Raw genomic sequence first — 16,734 nt, 5'->3', positions numbered from 1 at the left:
GACGCACGAGACCTTCCGGCCATATCTACTCACAGTACGTGGGCAAATCTAACATTCCCTTGTAAAATTGGAGCTCAGTAAGCATGCAATAAATGTATGTAAATAAGCCATCATTGACCACCACAGGTGTCCCTGTGCCAGGCCAGAGGGCGAATAGGTACCTCATTTCAAGGTGTCTATCAGCACTGCTCTGTCCGTGCTCAGGGGGTGAAAGTGGCCCTCATCTGCATCATGTCTGGTCCAATGATTAAAGGAGTTGATAGGGTAGATAGAGAGAAACTATTTCCTCTGGTGGGGGAGTCCAGAACAAGGAGGCATAACCTTAAAATTAGAGCCAGGCTGTAAAGGGGTGATGTCAGGAAGCACTTCTTCACACAAAGGGCAGTGGAAATTTGGAACTTACTTCCCAAAAAGCTGTTGAGGCTGGGGGTCAATTGAAAATGTCAATACTGAGAGAGAGAGAGAGAGATTTTTGTTGGGTAAGGATATTAAGGGATATGGAAACAGGATGGGTAGATGGAGTTAAGATACAGATCAGCCATAATCTAATTGAATGGTGGAACAGACTCAAGGGGCTGAATGGCCTACTCCTGTTCCGATGTTCCTATGTTAAGATACATTTATATTGGTCTCCTTTTGATTTGGGAGATGGCCGTTCATGACTTGGCTCTTGGTATTTACATCCAGCACCATTATCAGCCATGATCAAATTGAATGGCAGAACAGGCTTGAGGGGCTGAATGGCCTAATCCTGTTCCTATGTTCTAATCCGACTGGCCTATGGCTCAGTTCTGGATTTCACCAATGGAGGAGGAGGGGGGGGGGGGTGAATCGGATTTGCGAGCCAAAATTCTATCCATTCTATGTCGCAGCGCCTTGGGGCTCCAACACTCTACACCACTGTGCTACTAGGAGCCAGTGTATAACTGTTTGACGTGTCTTACTGCAATTGTTGTTGCCTCCATAGTAAAACAGTCTGTCAACATTCTCTGTCGACACGTGAATAGGCACTTCGGGGAGTCACTGGAACGCAACAGGCAACCATGGAACTGGACCCCTGTTGGGAGTCAACGTCATTGGGAGCAAAGGAGACAGTTGACAAGAAAATGAAAATTCTACCATGGGCTATGTTGACGAAACCCTTCAATTCTTTCCACATTTCACACATAGTTACTTCACTCAATAACCCCACAACGGGGGAGGAAAATGGAGAGGGAGGAAAATGGAGAGGGAGGAGGGAAACATGAGAAAAGAAAGAAACAATATGTTGAATCTACCACCATAGTGCAGTACCTGCTGGAATAGGTGAGGTACACACTGATTCCCCACTGATGTTGCAGCATTTCTGCAGTCCTGGACAGTCAGTATCCCACCTGCAGGTGTGGTTCCACGTGGCTTTCTCCTCAGTTGGGCACCTTCCCGGATGTGAAGCAAACGCCTCGGTCCTGTTCAAATCTGCGGCAATCAAACAGTCGGTAATCAGTAGGGTTTAACGTTCCTTAGCCAAGAGATTAAACTGTGTGAATATTACAGCGCAGAGGCTTTATTAATTCGCCTGAAATTCCAATATCTGTCATGTTAATGGGGCCATTAAGAAATTCATTTTAAATGGATTAATACCTATGTTAAAGTACCAAGCAATTTCATCCAAATGCGTTAGGTATTCATATGCTAATATTGCCATGTGAAAAGTTTTTAATACTGAGTCAAAAAATCAACATTAATGCCTTTCCTGAAGATATACGGTCAAATGGATTTCTGTAAGAGAAAGGAGAAACTCCTAAATTAAGAACATAAAAGTTCTTTGCAACAGAGAAAACCATTAGACCTATTGGCCTCGATATTAGCAGGGCAGCGGGGGGTGATTGGGCGCGTGGCAAACCCGCATGAACCAAACTTACGGTTTCCGACGCGATAGCATGTTGATTGATGGTGGTTAACGTCCTCTTTGGGTTTTGCGCCCTGCAGCTAGCCTAATTGACAGGCTGGCTGCCATCAGGAGCTGCAACCCAGGGGTGGGCGAGAAAGAGAGAGATAGAGAGAGAGAGAGAGAGCCAGACGTCATCCGGCACTGGACTGGAAGATCGGGGGGGGGCGGGGAGGAGGAGAAGGGAAGATCGGGAGGACATCGGGAGGGTGAAGAGGGGGACATCGGAGCAGGTTTCAAAGGTAGGTGCATTTAATGTTCTCACTTCATTGCATGTTTTTTCACTTAATTTATTTAGTTTCTTTCTCCCTGATCCAGCCCTTCATGCCTGGTGAAACGAGGCATGAATCAGAAGTGGTGGGCAAACCGCCCAGGTAAGTTTTAAAAATCTCTCTAATCACTTCATCTGTCACAGGAACCTCAATGAGGTACATTTGGCTCTTTAACTGTTATCCCGTCAGCTTTAATTGCCGGGGGGACTTCCGGTTTCGGGACACCCGCACGCACACAGGTGGGTCCCTGGGAAACTCGGAAACCGACGGGTTGGAGCCGGCTTCCGAACCCGAACGGGATTTGCGGAATTTTTGGAACCCCAACGCACTCGCATTTGCCTCCTAAAATCACCCCCATTATATTTGGGCTATAAGATGCCTGACACCAATATCTACTCCACCAGTTGCACATGGGCACATTCTATTTGGTTTTCATCCAGGCAACCAGGTGGCAGACCTCATGGAGTAGTTAACAGGTTCATAATTGACCTTTGCGCATTTTTTTTTACTCATGAGAAACATTAGTCATGGGTAATGGAACACTTTTTGAATTTCAGGCATTAACCTTGCCTAGCCCACCTCAGGTACAACACGAACATATGAAAATGATGGGCAGGAAAAGACAGGTTGGTCCATCAAGCCTGCCCCACATTCATGATGCCTATTGCATCCTGACTAGACACTTCCTACCCCCACCCCACAGTCATGTAAGCTCCTGCGAGAAGCAAAAAAAAAAGACCAGACCAGAAAACAAAACACAAGTAGATGCAGAGTAAAGCTCTTTACTCTGCCCCCAACTACATTAGCACCTCTTACTTTACCAGTGCAACATGGTTTCCATTTCTTGTATATCTTTGAGTGCGATTGACAATTTAGCGCTAATTAGTGCTGAAGTAGAGGCACTATTGCACTGTGAGTCCACCCACACCAGGAACTGAATTAGAACTGCCCAAATGCATGGCATAGGACCCAGAGAGCGGGAATATGGTATTGAGATACAGGATCAGCCATGATCATGTTGAATGACGGAGCATGCTCGAAGGGCCGAATGGCCTACTCCTGCTCCTATTTTCTATGTTTCTTACAGAGAGCAGACATAGAAGATTTTCATCCCGTTAGTCTGGACTGGATTCAAAGTCCCTGAGATGTGCCACCCGGTCTCCTTACATTATATAGATAAACAAGCATGGATATTTTATTGTCCTGTACTTACGTAGTACACAGTAATGCCCAAGTTGCTCAAATCCCTCGCAGCAGTCGACTTCATCCTCTGTTACTTCAACAATGGCCGTACGATAAAGTGTTTTAAAGATTAGCTTTGGGCAAACCTTCCATGGATGCCAACCTCCACAGGATTCATACGTGGTAAATGACTTTTGATAGGACACAGTCTTTGTCACATTCCGCTTTACAGAGTATTGGCACAAGTTGTAGGAGAATCGGGAGAGTCCATTGTCTGGAAAAGAATACAGAAAATAAGTAGACAGAAGCTAAGAATTGGTTTTCGGCTAATGGAACCCTTTTTAAAAAAATATATATATATAGTGTGAAATTGCACTGTGGTGTTGAACGTATTAATGCATTCATGTGAAGTTCCTTCATCCACTATTTTAATGAAAACATACTTTAAAATGCTCCTTAAAAATCTACCTCTTTGACAAAGCTAGTGGTCACCTGTACTAATGTCTCCTTCTTTGGCTCGGTGTCAATTTCTGTCTGATTTATGCTCCTATGAAGCGCCTTGGGACATTTTACTAGGTTAAAGGCGCTATATAAATGCAAGTTGTTGTTGAAAGATGAGAAAGATTTGCATTCATAGAGTACATTTTGGTATAAACAGAATACATGATGAGGAACACCATGGGCAGTGATCTATGTCCCACTTGATGCTTAGAATTTTACAGTTGCATAATATTTGTCTTTGCTAAACTTATTCTACAACAGTAACTACACTTCAAAAAAAGTACTTAATTGGCTGTGAAATGCTTTGGGATGTGCTGAGGTCGTGAAAGGTGCTATAGAAATGAAAGTACTTTTTTTCTTTCTTTCTTATCACCAACAAATTACTGTCAATATCCCTAAAAACTAGATCCACTTTTCCCACGCAGACTTTTTCCAACCAGTTACTATACAAAGTACAGAAGCCCCAGGTGACATGGGCTACCCTTCCAGGGGCCCATTACATGCCGTCCCTCCCAAAGCCCCAGGGAACCCTCCCTTTATCCCCGTTTCCCCGCCCCGTCCCCCACACACGACCAAAGAAAAGAGGCTATCAATGGACTTCTGGGAGGACTCAGCTACTCGCTACCTACACAGTCGCCCCAGAAACCACACACTGCACCAAAAAAAAAATCACCTCTACTCGGCAAATTCTCAAAACACCCTCCTTGGTCACCTTGAAGGGCTGGGGAAAGATCCCATCATATCATTCCTGAGATTGTAGGGCTGCCAAAATGTCCAGAACGGTGTTGGGTCCTCAGAAATATTTATCTGCAAAATACAATGGCCGGGAATTTCCTCAGAGCTGCTCCCGCTCTGCAGCCGTCACTTCTCCGGAAATACGGCAGAGACACCATTGGTATCTGCCACAGGACCCCCAGGCAGGATGTTGGATAGCTCTGACTATAGGCCATCCTGCTCTCAAAGTTGCTCTCAATTCATCAGATGTTCCACCTCACAGAAGGTGAGAGATTCTTCCAGTGTATGAGATTGTACTTATTTTTACTTATATAGTTTCAGAAAAAAAATATTATTAATTTTTTTCCCCAACTTTTCTGCCCTGCTCTCCTGAAGGTGTCAAACCTTGATGGTGCTTTGTTTCAGGAACATAAGGCACCTGCTGTTACCTTTCCTAAGTATCCAGTCTTCAAATGTGAGCCTGGATAGTAATTATCAACAGGCTATTTGATCACGGGAGGCCTCACAGTCAAGCCTGATCACCTGACAGCTGCACATATGCACCCTCCAGGTCACTGGATAGTGATGGGGATTGGGGACCATGATTGGTTTTTGTTTCCCATTCTCTAAGCTCCAGGTGCACCAAAGCCAATTGTAGCACTCCAATTGTCGCCGTGTCTCAGCACAGATTGGAGGTCGGGGCTGGAAACATTGGAACTCATAGGGCTCAGTACCGCAGCAGGTAACCATTGTTTATAAACACACTAGGTGACGTAAGCAAAGTCATCATGTCACAATCGGAGACCTTGAAAGAAAGATACTCTGAGCAAATGTTGCCAGTGATGTCGGCCCTTTAAACTGCCCCACCTCACTATCAATGAAGGACGCGTTACAGTCAAGCATGTGAAATATCAGGCAGGCTGGGGCCTGTTCTTGGAGACCCAGTCAACTCATCCTAACCCACTGAGCACAGCAACCCATCCACTAGCAATGAGGGGCACCAAGATGACCACCAGTGTTCAGACCCCTCCCAAACCTAACCCACCCCAGCCTCCGGGGACAAACAAACTGCCTCAGCCCCCAGACCCACGTAGCTCCCAGTGCAAGCAGCCTGATGAGGTGATACGTTCTGCCCTCCCCCTGCAGGATTCAGCATTCAGGATGCACAGTGACTTTATAAACTATGCATGGAAAATCCACTCATAAATTGAGTATGATTATACACTGAAATATACAGTGACTTTGTAACATATTTAAAGAAATGTATCTTTAATCATACATGGTTTCATAAAACATGGCTTCATAAAACACCTGTATGGATATAAATAATAACTTCATAAAATGTGTGAATGTACATCTGTATAATAGCTTCATTAAAATATATATAAAACTGCTTCATGAAGTGCAAATATGCTTTCTTGAAAACCCAATTTAAAAAGCTTTTAAAAAAGAACACATTATGGATTTCACTACACAAAGTGACCAGATCAATCCTTCCCCCATTTTACCTCCAACATTTCTGGAGAAATAGACATCTTGGTGAAAAGCCTTTTCAGCTCCGAAATTGGGTTTGGGATCTCCTGTGACCAGTATGAAGGGACGGAGAGAAATTTCTGCCGGAGGACTCCCTAATTGTTACAGTTCTCTCTTTTTAATCCCCCTTCTCCCTGGAGGTGGGAGGGAGGGAATGGAGGGCCGTTATAGATGGAGTTGAAATCAGTCAAGGATGGAGGCTGAGCATGTATGGGCCTGATGACCTTTTCCTATCCTGAATGCATAGACGTGTAAAGAACTCAAAGTGAAATGTAAAATGCAATTAGTTATTTGAATTTCACAATTACTTCACCCTGATTTAAAGACAAAGTAAAATGGATCAACGTTAGCTGCTTATTGGCAGCTTCAGAGAATTCTCAGCGACATTACATTGTAAATCGCATCAACAATAACAAACTGAGATAATCAGTAAAGGCAAACTCTCCCGATCCTCTCAGGACACTGAGACTGAGGAGCTGAAGAGATTTTTTTATATTGGGGAGCTGTAGTCTTTGAGCCCCCAAAACCCGCCCTGTTCACCCCTGCAATGGGCTGGTGATCCACTGTGTCTTCCCTGACAATTGGCTCACGCTACGACCCGGGGAAGGTTTGCTGTCAGGAGGTGGGATTTTTCTCTTTCAGCCCCCACCCCAGGAACATCAGCAGATCCCGTTGGAGCCTAATCCTAATGATCACATTGGCTTCTTAGATCACCTCACTGTATAGGATCTGTCAGCCCCAAACAACTGCATGGATGCATCATTGTTACAATTCCATCCTCACACCCCACCCTTATTGTTGAGTGTTACCATCGGTGTCAATACATTTACGTAAAGAAAACACCTTACATAAAAGATATTTTAAAAAGCAAGAGTTTGCGTTCAATTATGTTTATATATGTAAACAATCACTGGATCTACTTACAGGTATAAAACTCAGTCTCTTCCCCCAGAGCACCAGCAGCAAACAGGGCCAGGGCAATGGTTAATATCCTATTCATTGCGTGAAATTGATATTCTAAAATATTCCACACTTCTCCCGGGCTTTCCCTCCTGTTTGTTTGTTTGTGTCACTCCGTCATGTAGGTTCCTGTGTGCTTCTCCTTTCGTCGTTCCTGCTTCTCTCTTTTTTTTTTGCTCTTTCTGACCTCTAAAGCTGAGCTGCTTTCCGAGGCTTGCAGTCATTCACCTGTGAGGATTCCACCTGTGCTCTCTCGTTACTCTTTGTTCTGGCCCTTCCCTCCCCTCCCCCCCACCCCCCTCCGCCCCAAACACACACTCCTCCCACTGCCTCCAACACTCACTTCTTTCTGTGGTGCTGTGTGTTCCTATCAGCCTTAATTGCTGCTAACATTTTGCTCTCTTCTGCTTTAGACACAAGGGCCTGGAATGCCCTCCGTGGGCACAAGCCAGAATTTCACCCAAAGTTGTGCCCATTTTTTGCCAATGTCAAAAAAAGTCCCAAATTTCCTCCTAACCTCAGTAGAATATGCCCCAACTCAAAATGCGCATAAATCAGCGGAAACAATCAGGGCCCAGAGAAACACCAAACCCACACCAGTATATTTCTTAAGCAAAATACTGCGGATGCTGGAAATCTGAAATAAAAACAGAAAATGCTGTAAACACTCAGCAATTCAGAACTAGCAAAAGATCATCGAGCTGAAACGTTAACTCTGCTTCTTTCTCCACAGATGCTGCCTGACTTGCTGAGTATTTCCAGCATTTTCTGTTTTTATTCCAGTATATTTCTTCTTTGAGCCTTAAAATTTAAAGCTTCAACTCATTCATGGCACATCAGGCACTGCATGTTTCGGACTCTGCAAAGCTTTTCAGTTTTTAAGGTGGCTTATACATCATGGGTAAAATTTTAACCTAACTAGCTCGTCGGGAAACTGACAGGATCAGGGGCAATGCTGGTTTTGCTCTCCACAGTGGGGCTTCCCGTCTGGTGAGTTAGTTTAATATTACCTCCAAAATTTGTGATAAAAATGCATTAAAAGAAACAGAAAATACAGACCCGCTGCCACTGTCTTCAACAGTGAGCTATATATAAATGAGCTCAGTTCTTCGGTCTCTCGTGAGGCGGCAGGTATTAATATCGCCCTTTTTTCTGGCTATAGGCGGTCTGATCGTTCTGCTAGCCTATATAGAGTGATGTATTTGCCTCGTTGTTACCCTGTGCAGCCTACCCCGGCCATCGGGGGAGTTCTGCAGCCAGAAGGAAAAGTTGTCATTGTAATATTCAAAACAACTGCCCGTCACTGATTTTTGTATTTCAAATATGAAAAAAGAATTCAAAATAAAAATTACAATTACATTTGGTTTTAATTCTTTTAGACAAATATCGCAGAACAATCCCCCCAAAAGAGCAGTGTACAGTCAGACAGGCCGATTTGGCTTTTATTTTGATCCCAGCTTTGGATCCAATTTATTCTTAGCAATGATGTTGTCACAGCCTTCTTCGTCAGCACTCAGTAACCCTGAGAGGCAGCTAATAAACCCGCCACCCCTCCCCCCTGGGATGTACAGCTCCACCTAATCCCTGGTCTCCAAGGCAAGCGCATAATTAGTGTAAGAAAATGAAAGCAAACACCATGGTAACACCTCACATGGGGACTGGGAACAGGGATGGTGACAGAATTGACACCAGCCCAAAGAGAAAGACTAGAAAGAGATTGAAAACGGTGAATTAAGAACCTAGCCATAATGTAACATTGCAATTGCCTTAATACTGTACACAATAGAGACACATTTACTCAACTATGAATTCTGTTTTAGAGCTGAACAAGATTAACGTCAGCGCCATGGAATAGAATATTTTTCCACTCTTGACACCTATTGTCAGCATTAAGCACTCCCACATCAGAATAGGGCTCCTTCCATCAACAATGTACTTTAAGTCCAAACTCAGAGAAGTGCTCCCTACTGCACCTGTGTGGGCATTTTTCCATTTCCCAACCAATTCTGGGTAGTTTTGTGCTGTAGACCCTCACCCGCGAGGAGCAGCCCCAAACTCGTTGCACTTAAGACACTCACAGCCAATAAAGAGAGGAGATTTTCACACTATCACTTTGGGCTGGTTTCAAAACCAGATCCCAGAGCAGAAAGGACAATGCTGAAACAAACAGCACCATTCGATCCCTCTGTGAGACACATCGTGACCTTTGGCAGAATAGTAAAGAAAATGAACACAATGAGGTGAAATCATTATAAAATTATCCATTTGAATCATTACTGTTGTTAAGGTCTGTGATCTATAATACACATCTTAAACTACATCGAGTTACATCGAAACTACAGCACAGAAATAGGACATTTGGCCCAACTGGTCTATGCCAGTGTTTATACTCCACACGAGCCTCCTCCCTCCCTATTTCACCTAACCCTATCAGGATATCCTTCTATTCCTTTCTCCCTCATGTGCCTATCTAGCTTCCCCTTAAATGCATCTATGCTATTCACCTCATCTACTGCTTGTGGTAGCCCATTCCACAGTCTCACCTTTGAGTAAAGAAGTTTCTCCTGAATTCCCTATTTGATTTATTATTGACTATCTTATATTTATGACCTCTAGTTTTGGTTTCCCTCACAAGTGGAAACATTTTCTCTACGTCCACTCTATCAAACCCTATCATTATTTTAAAGACCTCTAACAGGTCACCCCTCAGCATTCTGTTTTCTAGAGAAAAGAGCCCCAGCCTGTTCAGTCTTTCATGATAAAAATATCCTCTCAGTTCTAGTGTCATCCGTGTCAATCTTTTTTGCACCCTCTCCAATGCCTCCACATCCTTTCTATAAAATGGAGACCAGAACTGTGCCCCATACTCCAAATGTGGTCTAACCAAGGTTCTACACATGTTTAGCATAACTTCTCTGCTTTTCAACTCGATCCCTCTAGAAATGAACCCCAGTGCTTGATTTGCCTTTTTTATGGCCTTATTGACTTGCGTTGCTACTTTTAGTGATTTGTGTATCTGTACCCCCAGATCCCTTTGCTCCTCTATCCCGTTTAGACTCTTATTATCCAAGCAGTATGTGGCCCCCTTATTCTTCCTACCAAAATGCACCACCTTACACTTGAAATTCATTAGCCAATTATGTGCCCATTCTGCAGGTTTATTAATGTCCCCTTGCTTATCTGTCCTCAGTTCTGATGAAAGGTCCCACCCTCAATTTTTTTACCTGTCTTCTCTCTTTCAGGTGCTGACTGAGAAAAATGTAAGCTTCCAACATTTTCCATCTTTATTTCATAATTTTGCCATTCGTGCTTTTTTTTTCACGTTTACCCAGCTCCTGTTGGATTTAAAGAGGCATTGCTGTCTTACTGAAGTGAATCCCTGGGAGGAATTAATCCTATAGGTGGAAATAGATTCCATCTCCAACCCTGCTACCTTGCAATACCTTGATAGTAGTGAACCTATTCAATATTTAAATCTTGTTCTGGGGTGTTCAAGAGTTTTTTACAATTCGAACTGTGTAACACTGCTAGCAGACAAGGGAGCGACAGACAGGAATGAAATACAGGCGTGATTTTAAACAGAAAGCATAAATCTTTTGTCTGGGGAGGTACATATTTGGTGTGACTGCGACCCCCAGATATATATCTGAAACCAGTCCTGTAACGTCTAATATACTATTACTGTTGCTTTAAGAATTATTCTGTCTAGCTCAAGGTAATCAACATGGTTTATCAACATAGTACTTCATTGGTTGTAAAGCGCTTTGGGACATCCTAAGGCCGTGAAAAGCATCATATAAATGTAAGTCTTTCTTTCTTTATTGGTTGCTTCAACACAAACACAAGGAGAACCAGTTATAGCCAGGTGTGCAGTGAGTGCAGGAAAGCAGAGGTTAAAAGATGCAACCTCCACAACTTGCTGCCTATGTGTACTTTATTGACGTGTCTCTATAAATAACACACATAAGAGATATTATATGTCCCAGACCAAGAAAGGAGGAGAGAACAAGCCAACAACAGCAACCCCTCAGAAGCCAGGCAAGGATGGTGAGCCTAGCTAACAGGATCCCGAGGGATCAAAACCAAACAAATTGCTCCAATTGCTAAACACTTGCAATTCCCAATGTTTGCACAGCCCTGACAACAAACCTGATGTGCAGATGTATCCTCCTGCAAGCAGCAACGTATCAAAAGAAAGAAAGACTTGCATTTATATTGTGCTTTATCATAAGAACATAAGAACATAAGAAATAGGAGCAGGAGTAGGCCAATCGGCCCCTCGAGCCTGCTCCGTCATTCAATAAGATCATGGCTGATCTGATCCTAACCTCAAATCTAAATTCATGTCCAATTTCCTGCCCGCTCCCCGTAACCCCTAATTCCCTTTACTTCTAGGAAACTGTCTATTTCTGTTTTAAATTTATTTAATGATGTAGCTTCCACAGCTTCCTGGGGCAGCAAATTCCACAGACCTACTACCCTCTGAGTGAAGAAGTTTCTCCTCATCTCAGTTTTGAAAGAGCAGCCCCTTATTCTAAGATTATGCCCCCTAGTTCTAGTTTCACCCATCCTTGGGAACATCCTTACCGCATCCACCCGATCAAGCCCCTTCACAATCTTATATGTTTCAATAAGATCGCCTCTCATTCTTCTGAACTCCAATGAGTAGAGTCCCAAGCTACTTAACCTCTCCTCATATGTCCACCCCCTCATCCCCGTGATTAACCGAGTGAACCTTCTTTGTACTGCCTCGAGAGCAAGTATGTCTTTTCTTAAGTATGGAGACCAAAACTGTATGCAGTATTCCAGGTGCGGTCTCACCAATACCTTATATAACTGCAGCAATACCTCCCTGTTTTTATATTCTATCCCCCTAGCAATAAAAGCCAACATTCCGTTGGCCTTCTTGATCACCTGCTGCACCTGCATACTAACTTTTTGATTTTCTTGCACTAGGACCCCCAGATCCCTTTGTACTGCAGTACTTTCCAGTTTCTCGCCATTAAGATAATAACTTGCTCTCTGATTTTTCCTGCCAAAGTGCATAACCTCACATTTTCCAATATTGTATTGCATCTGCCAAATCTCCGCCCACTCACCCAGCCTGTCTATATCCCCTTGTAGGTTTTTTATGTCCTCCTCACTCTCTACTTTACCTCCCATCTTTGTATCATCTGCAAACTTTGATATGTCACACTCGGTCCCCTCCTCCAAATCGTTAATATAGATCGTAAAGAGTTGGGGACCCAGCACCGACCCCTGCGGAACACCTCTGGCTACTGGTTGCCAGTCCGAGAATGAACCATTTATCCCAACTCTCTGCTTCCTGTTAGATAACCAATCCTCCACCCATGCCAGAATAATACCCCCACTCCAGTGATTCTTTATCTTGAGCAATAATCTTTTATGTGGCACCTTGTCGAATGCCTTCTGGAAGTCTAAATACACTACGTCCACTGGTTCCCCTTTATCCACCCTGTACGTTATGTCCTCAAAGAACTCAAGCAAATTTGTCAGACATGACTTCCCCTTCATAAAGCCATGCTGACTTTGTCCTATTAAATTATGTTTATCCAAATGTTCCGCTACTGTCTCCTTAATAATCGACTTCAAAATTGTACCCACCACAGATGTTAGGCTAACTGGTCTATAATTTCCTGCCTTCTGCCTACTACCCTTTTTAAATAAGGGTGTTACATTAGCAGTTTTCCAATCTGCCGGGACCTTTGCCGAGTCCAGAGAAATTTGGAAAAGTATTCCCAAAGCATCCACAATCCCCACTGCCACTTCCCTCAAGACCCTAGGATGGAAGCCATCAGGTCCAGGGGATTTATCCACCTTGAGTCCCATTAATTTACTGAGTACCAATTCCTTAGTGATTTTAATCGTATTTAGCTCCTCCCCCACTAGAGCCCCCTGTTTGTCCAGTGTTGGGATATTCTTAGTGTCCTCTACCGTAAAGATTGAAACAAAATATTTGTTCAGCATTTTTGCCATCTCCATGTTTCCCACCATTAATTTCCCGGTCTCATCCTCTAACGGACCTACGTTTGCCTTAGCCACCCTTTTTCTTTTTATATAACTATAGAAACTCTTGCTATCTGTTTTTATATTTTTTGCTAATTTATTTTCATAATCTATCTTCCCTTTCTTAATCAATCCTTTAGTTACTTTTTGCTGTCTTTTGAAGACTTCCCAATCTTCTATCCTCCCACTAAGTTTGGCTACCTTATATGTCCTTGTTTTTAGTCGGATACTATCCTTAATTTCTTTACTTAGCCACGGATGGCTGTCATTTCTTTTACACCCTTTTTTCCTCAGTGGAATATATTTTTTTTGAAAGTTGTAAAATAACTCCTTGAATGAACACTGCTGCTCATGTACCGTCTTACCCTTTAATCTATTTTCCCAGTCCACTTTAATCAATTCCGCTCTCATACCATCATAGTCTCCTTTATGCAAGCTCAGTACGCTTGTTTGAGAACCATCCTTCTCACCCTCTAATTGGATATGGAATGTAACCATGTTCTGGTCACTCATTCCAAGGGGATCCTTAACTAGGACATTATTAATTAATCCTGGCTCATTACACAGGACCAGGTCCAAGGTTGCTTGCTGCCTTGTAGGATCAGTTACATACTGCTCAAGAAATCCATCCCTAATACACTCAATAAACTCTTCCTCAAGGCTGCCCTGCCCAATTTGATTTGTCCAGTTAATATGATAGTTAAAATCCCCCATAATTATAGCTGTTCCCTTATTACATGCCCCGACTATTTCCTGATTAATACTCTTCCAGCAGAGTTGCAACTATTAGGAGGCCTATATACTACGCCCACGAGTGTTTTTTTCCCCTTATTATTCCTTATCTCTACCCAAACTGTTTCATTATCCTGATCCTTTGTCCCAATATCATTTCTCTGTATTACAGTGATTCCTTCCTTTATTAACATAGCCACCCCACCTCCTCTTCCTTCCTGCCTGTCCTTCCTGATTGTTAAATACCCTGGCATATTTAATTCCCAGTCGTTGTCACCCTGCAGCCATGTTTCAGTAATGGCCACAAGATCATACCCATATGTAGTTATTTGTGCCGTTAACTCGTCCATTTTGTTACGAATGCTACGTGCATTCAGATAAAGAACTTTCAAATATGTTTTGTGACACTTAGTTCCTGCTTTTTCCTTTTTTAACACTTTACCTTTTACTCCATACCTTCTGTCCCTTCCTGACACGCTTTCCTCTGTCTCCCTGCTCAGGTTCCCAACCCCCTGCCACAGCTTTGATGCTGGGTTAATCGCCTTACGCCTTCTAGTTTTTATTTTATCTGTCATGCCTAAAGTACGCATCTCTCAGAACATTCCAAACTGATTTACATACACTGAATTATATCGTGCAGTTACTGTTGTTACGTGGGCAAGGTGTATAATGAAGGAAGAAAGAGCATGAACGTGCCTGTGTGTGTATCTATATATATATGTAAAAAAACTTGTATCTCAGAAACATTCTACTTACAATGCAATGCATTGTGCAGTTTCGTGGGTATTCATGGCAGCCATTTTGCACAAAGAAAGATCCCACAAACACGTGTGATATGAATGGCCAGTTAGTCTGTTTTTCGTGCTGTTGGTTGGGGGAGGAATGTGGGCGAGGATGCTGTGAGAATTGAATAGTGTCACAAGATCCTTAACCTGACAATTCTTAAGCAGACAGGGCCTCAGATTAACATCTCATCCAAAGAGCGAAATGGGCAGCAATCCCTCAATACCTCACTGAGCTGAACTGAAGCATCGGCCCCAACGAGAAACAGAAAATAAGGATCTCAGCCCCAAATGGTCCAAAGTAGGGTCAGCACCCTGTCCTGTTCTGAACTTCAAGTGGGCTTCTAAAGTGTAAACTAGACACCAAAGTCATGTTCATTTTTTCCACTAATTACTGTTCCTTACAAAATGGAGGCATTAAATATTAGTGTTTTCAGTGGATTTTAATCATCAGCGGCAAAAACATCAGAACCCAAGCCAGAACCTGTTGGGAGTTAATCTGCCCACGTATTTAGCAAGTGGAAGAATTTGTCCACCTCTTTCCTGCCCTTTGCCGGTTTTCAACTTTGAACAGAGGAGCACTGCTCTACATTTGCACAACAAACTCTTTTTTACCAACAACACAACTCCAGCTAGTTTGAGGGGGAGAATTAGTTACAAGAGTTTTCATAGAATCTTACAGCACAGAATGAGGCCACTCAGCCCATCGTGCCTGTGCCGATTTTACTAGTATATTTGTGATAATTGATATATTTATTGGTCCTTATGGTGGGAATTCCACCAGCCCACTCCCGATCAAGATAATCTGCCCACGTGTTCATTTATGCTCAGGTAGGCATTCAGTGGGATACCAAGTGGAGGCTAGTAACTACATTGAGAAGCTGTGCAGTACAGATACCATCTGTAATAAGGTTGAGAAAAGGCACCAAATTGAGTGGGTCCTTTTTGTCTCTGCATCTTAACCTTACTCAAAACCACTTTTGAAGACACACACACATCATAGCACTGACTATCGAACTGGTTTATATTGGTTGTAATCACTTGTAGGTTGATTACCTATTTCATAGGAACATAGGAACATAGGAACAGGAGTAGGCCATTCAGCCCCTCGTGCCTGCTCAGCAGCATGATTGAACATAATAATCTGTATTATATCAATACCATTACACAACCCAAAAATCCTATGGTCCTCAAAAAGGCATCAATTTAGAACCATAGAAGAACCTTGGAACCCATGATTTACAGTTTAGTAGGAGACTATTTGGCCCATCATGTCTGTGCCAGGTCTTTGCTAGACCAATACAAAACCAATTCCTCTGCCCTGCTGCCTTTCTATTGCCTTGTAACCTCCTCTGCTTCAAATATTTATCTGGAACTATTCCCTATAGGAAAGCATTCTATGCTTTTAACAACTCTCTGCATAAAGAAATTTAACATTACTATCTATTTTATTCAGCACTGACTGGTTAAAATCCACAAATTATATTCCAATTACGTTATTTAATAGACCTCTGAGTTAACAAGTACAAAATGGTGCAGAGCAGCTGTATAACGGTGTTGTCAACTCACAGCTCTCCAAGGCAAGTACCACTATTAATCCAGCAACAACAGTAACAGCTGCTTCTGGTTTACATGCTGTGTATTTAGATACAGTGTGGGTAATTTTAACCCCCAAGAACAGGTGGACTGGGGGCGGGTGGGTAGTAAAAATTGTTGATTTCATCAGCGGGACCTCAACCAGGCTCCAACGCGCCCACTTCTGGGTTTAACCCAGGCACGTTTGAAACCCGGAAGTCACGTTCACTATTAATGCTGGCGGCCGGCTTGTTAAAGGGGCAATGTAGGGGTAATCTAAACAGTTACTTAATCTTTTGTGGATTCTGAACCTGAAACAAATTTCACCTTACCTGCACGGGTTTCCCGTGGCTTCTCAAACTCGCCAGTGAAACGGAGGCGAGATCCATGCAGAAGTTGATTTGTCCTTTTAAACCTGTGATTGACACATTGTAAGAAAAGCTCAGGGATTGCAGCTGGTCTCTCAGTTCTCTCAGGAAAACGTTTGGCTGAGAGTTGTTTGTGTTGGGTCTCTATTCATTCTTTCAAC

The 16,734-nt window shown here is 43.0% G+C and overlaps 1 protein-coding gene across 1 annotated transcript in view; it reads right to left on the bottom strand.

Annotated features, from left to right (window-relative positions):
- LOC137326857 (uromodulin-like 1) overlaps positions 1-7,129 on the bottom strand; it is a 93,073-nt gene extending 85,944 nt beyond the window's left edge. Inside the window, exons 1-3 of the mRNA XM_067992237.1 lie at positions 7,054-7,129; positions 3,413-3,655; positions 1,294-1,455 (exon numbers count right to left, since the gene is read on the bottom strand). Coding sequence (XP_067848338.1) covers positions 1,294-1,455; positions 3,413-3,655; positions 7,054-7,129 — 481 coding nt within the window. The remainder of the gene's footprint in view (positions 1-1,293; positions 1,456-3,412; positions 3,656-7,053) is intronic.
- Positions 7,130-16,734: the final 9,605 nt, after the last annotated feature.

This window comes from Heptranchias perlo, chromosome 11, assembly GCF_035084215.1.
Source record: "Heptranchias perlo isolate sHepPer1 chromosome 11, sHepPer1.hap1, whole genome shotgun sequence".
NCBI classification, from domain to species: Eukaryota; Metazoa; Chordata; class Chondrichthyes; order Hexanchiformes; family Hexanchidae; genus Heptranchias; species Heptranchias perlo.
Note: the sequence above shows the minus strand (reverse complement) of the source record. Positions and strands in the feature narration are given on the sequence as shown.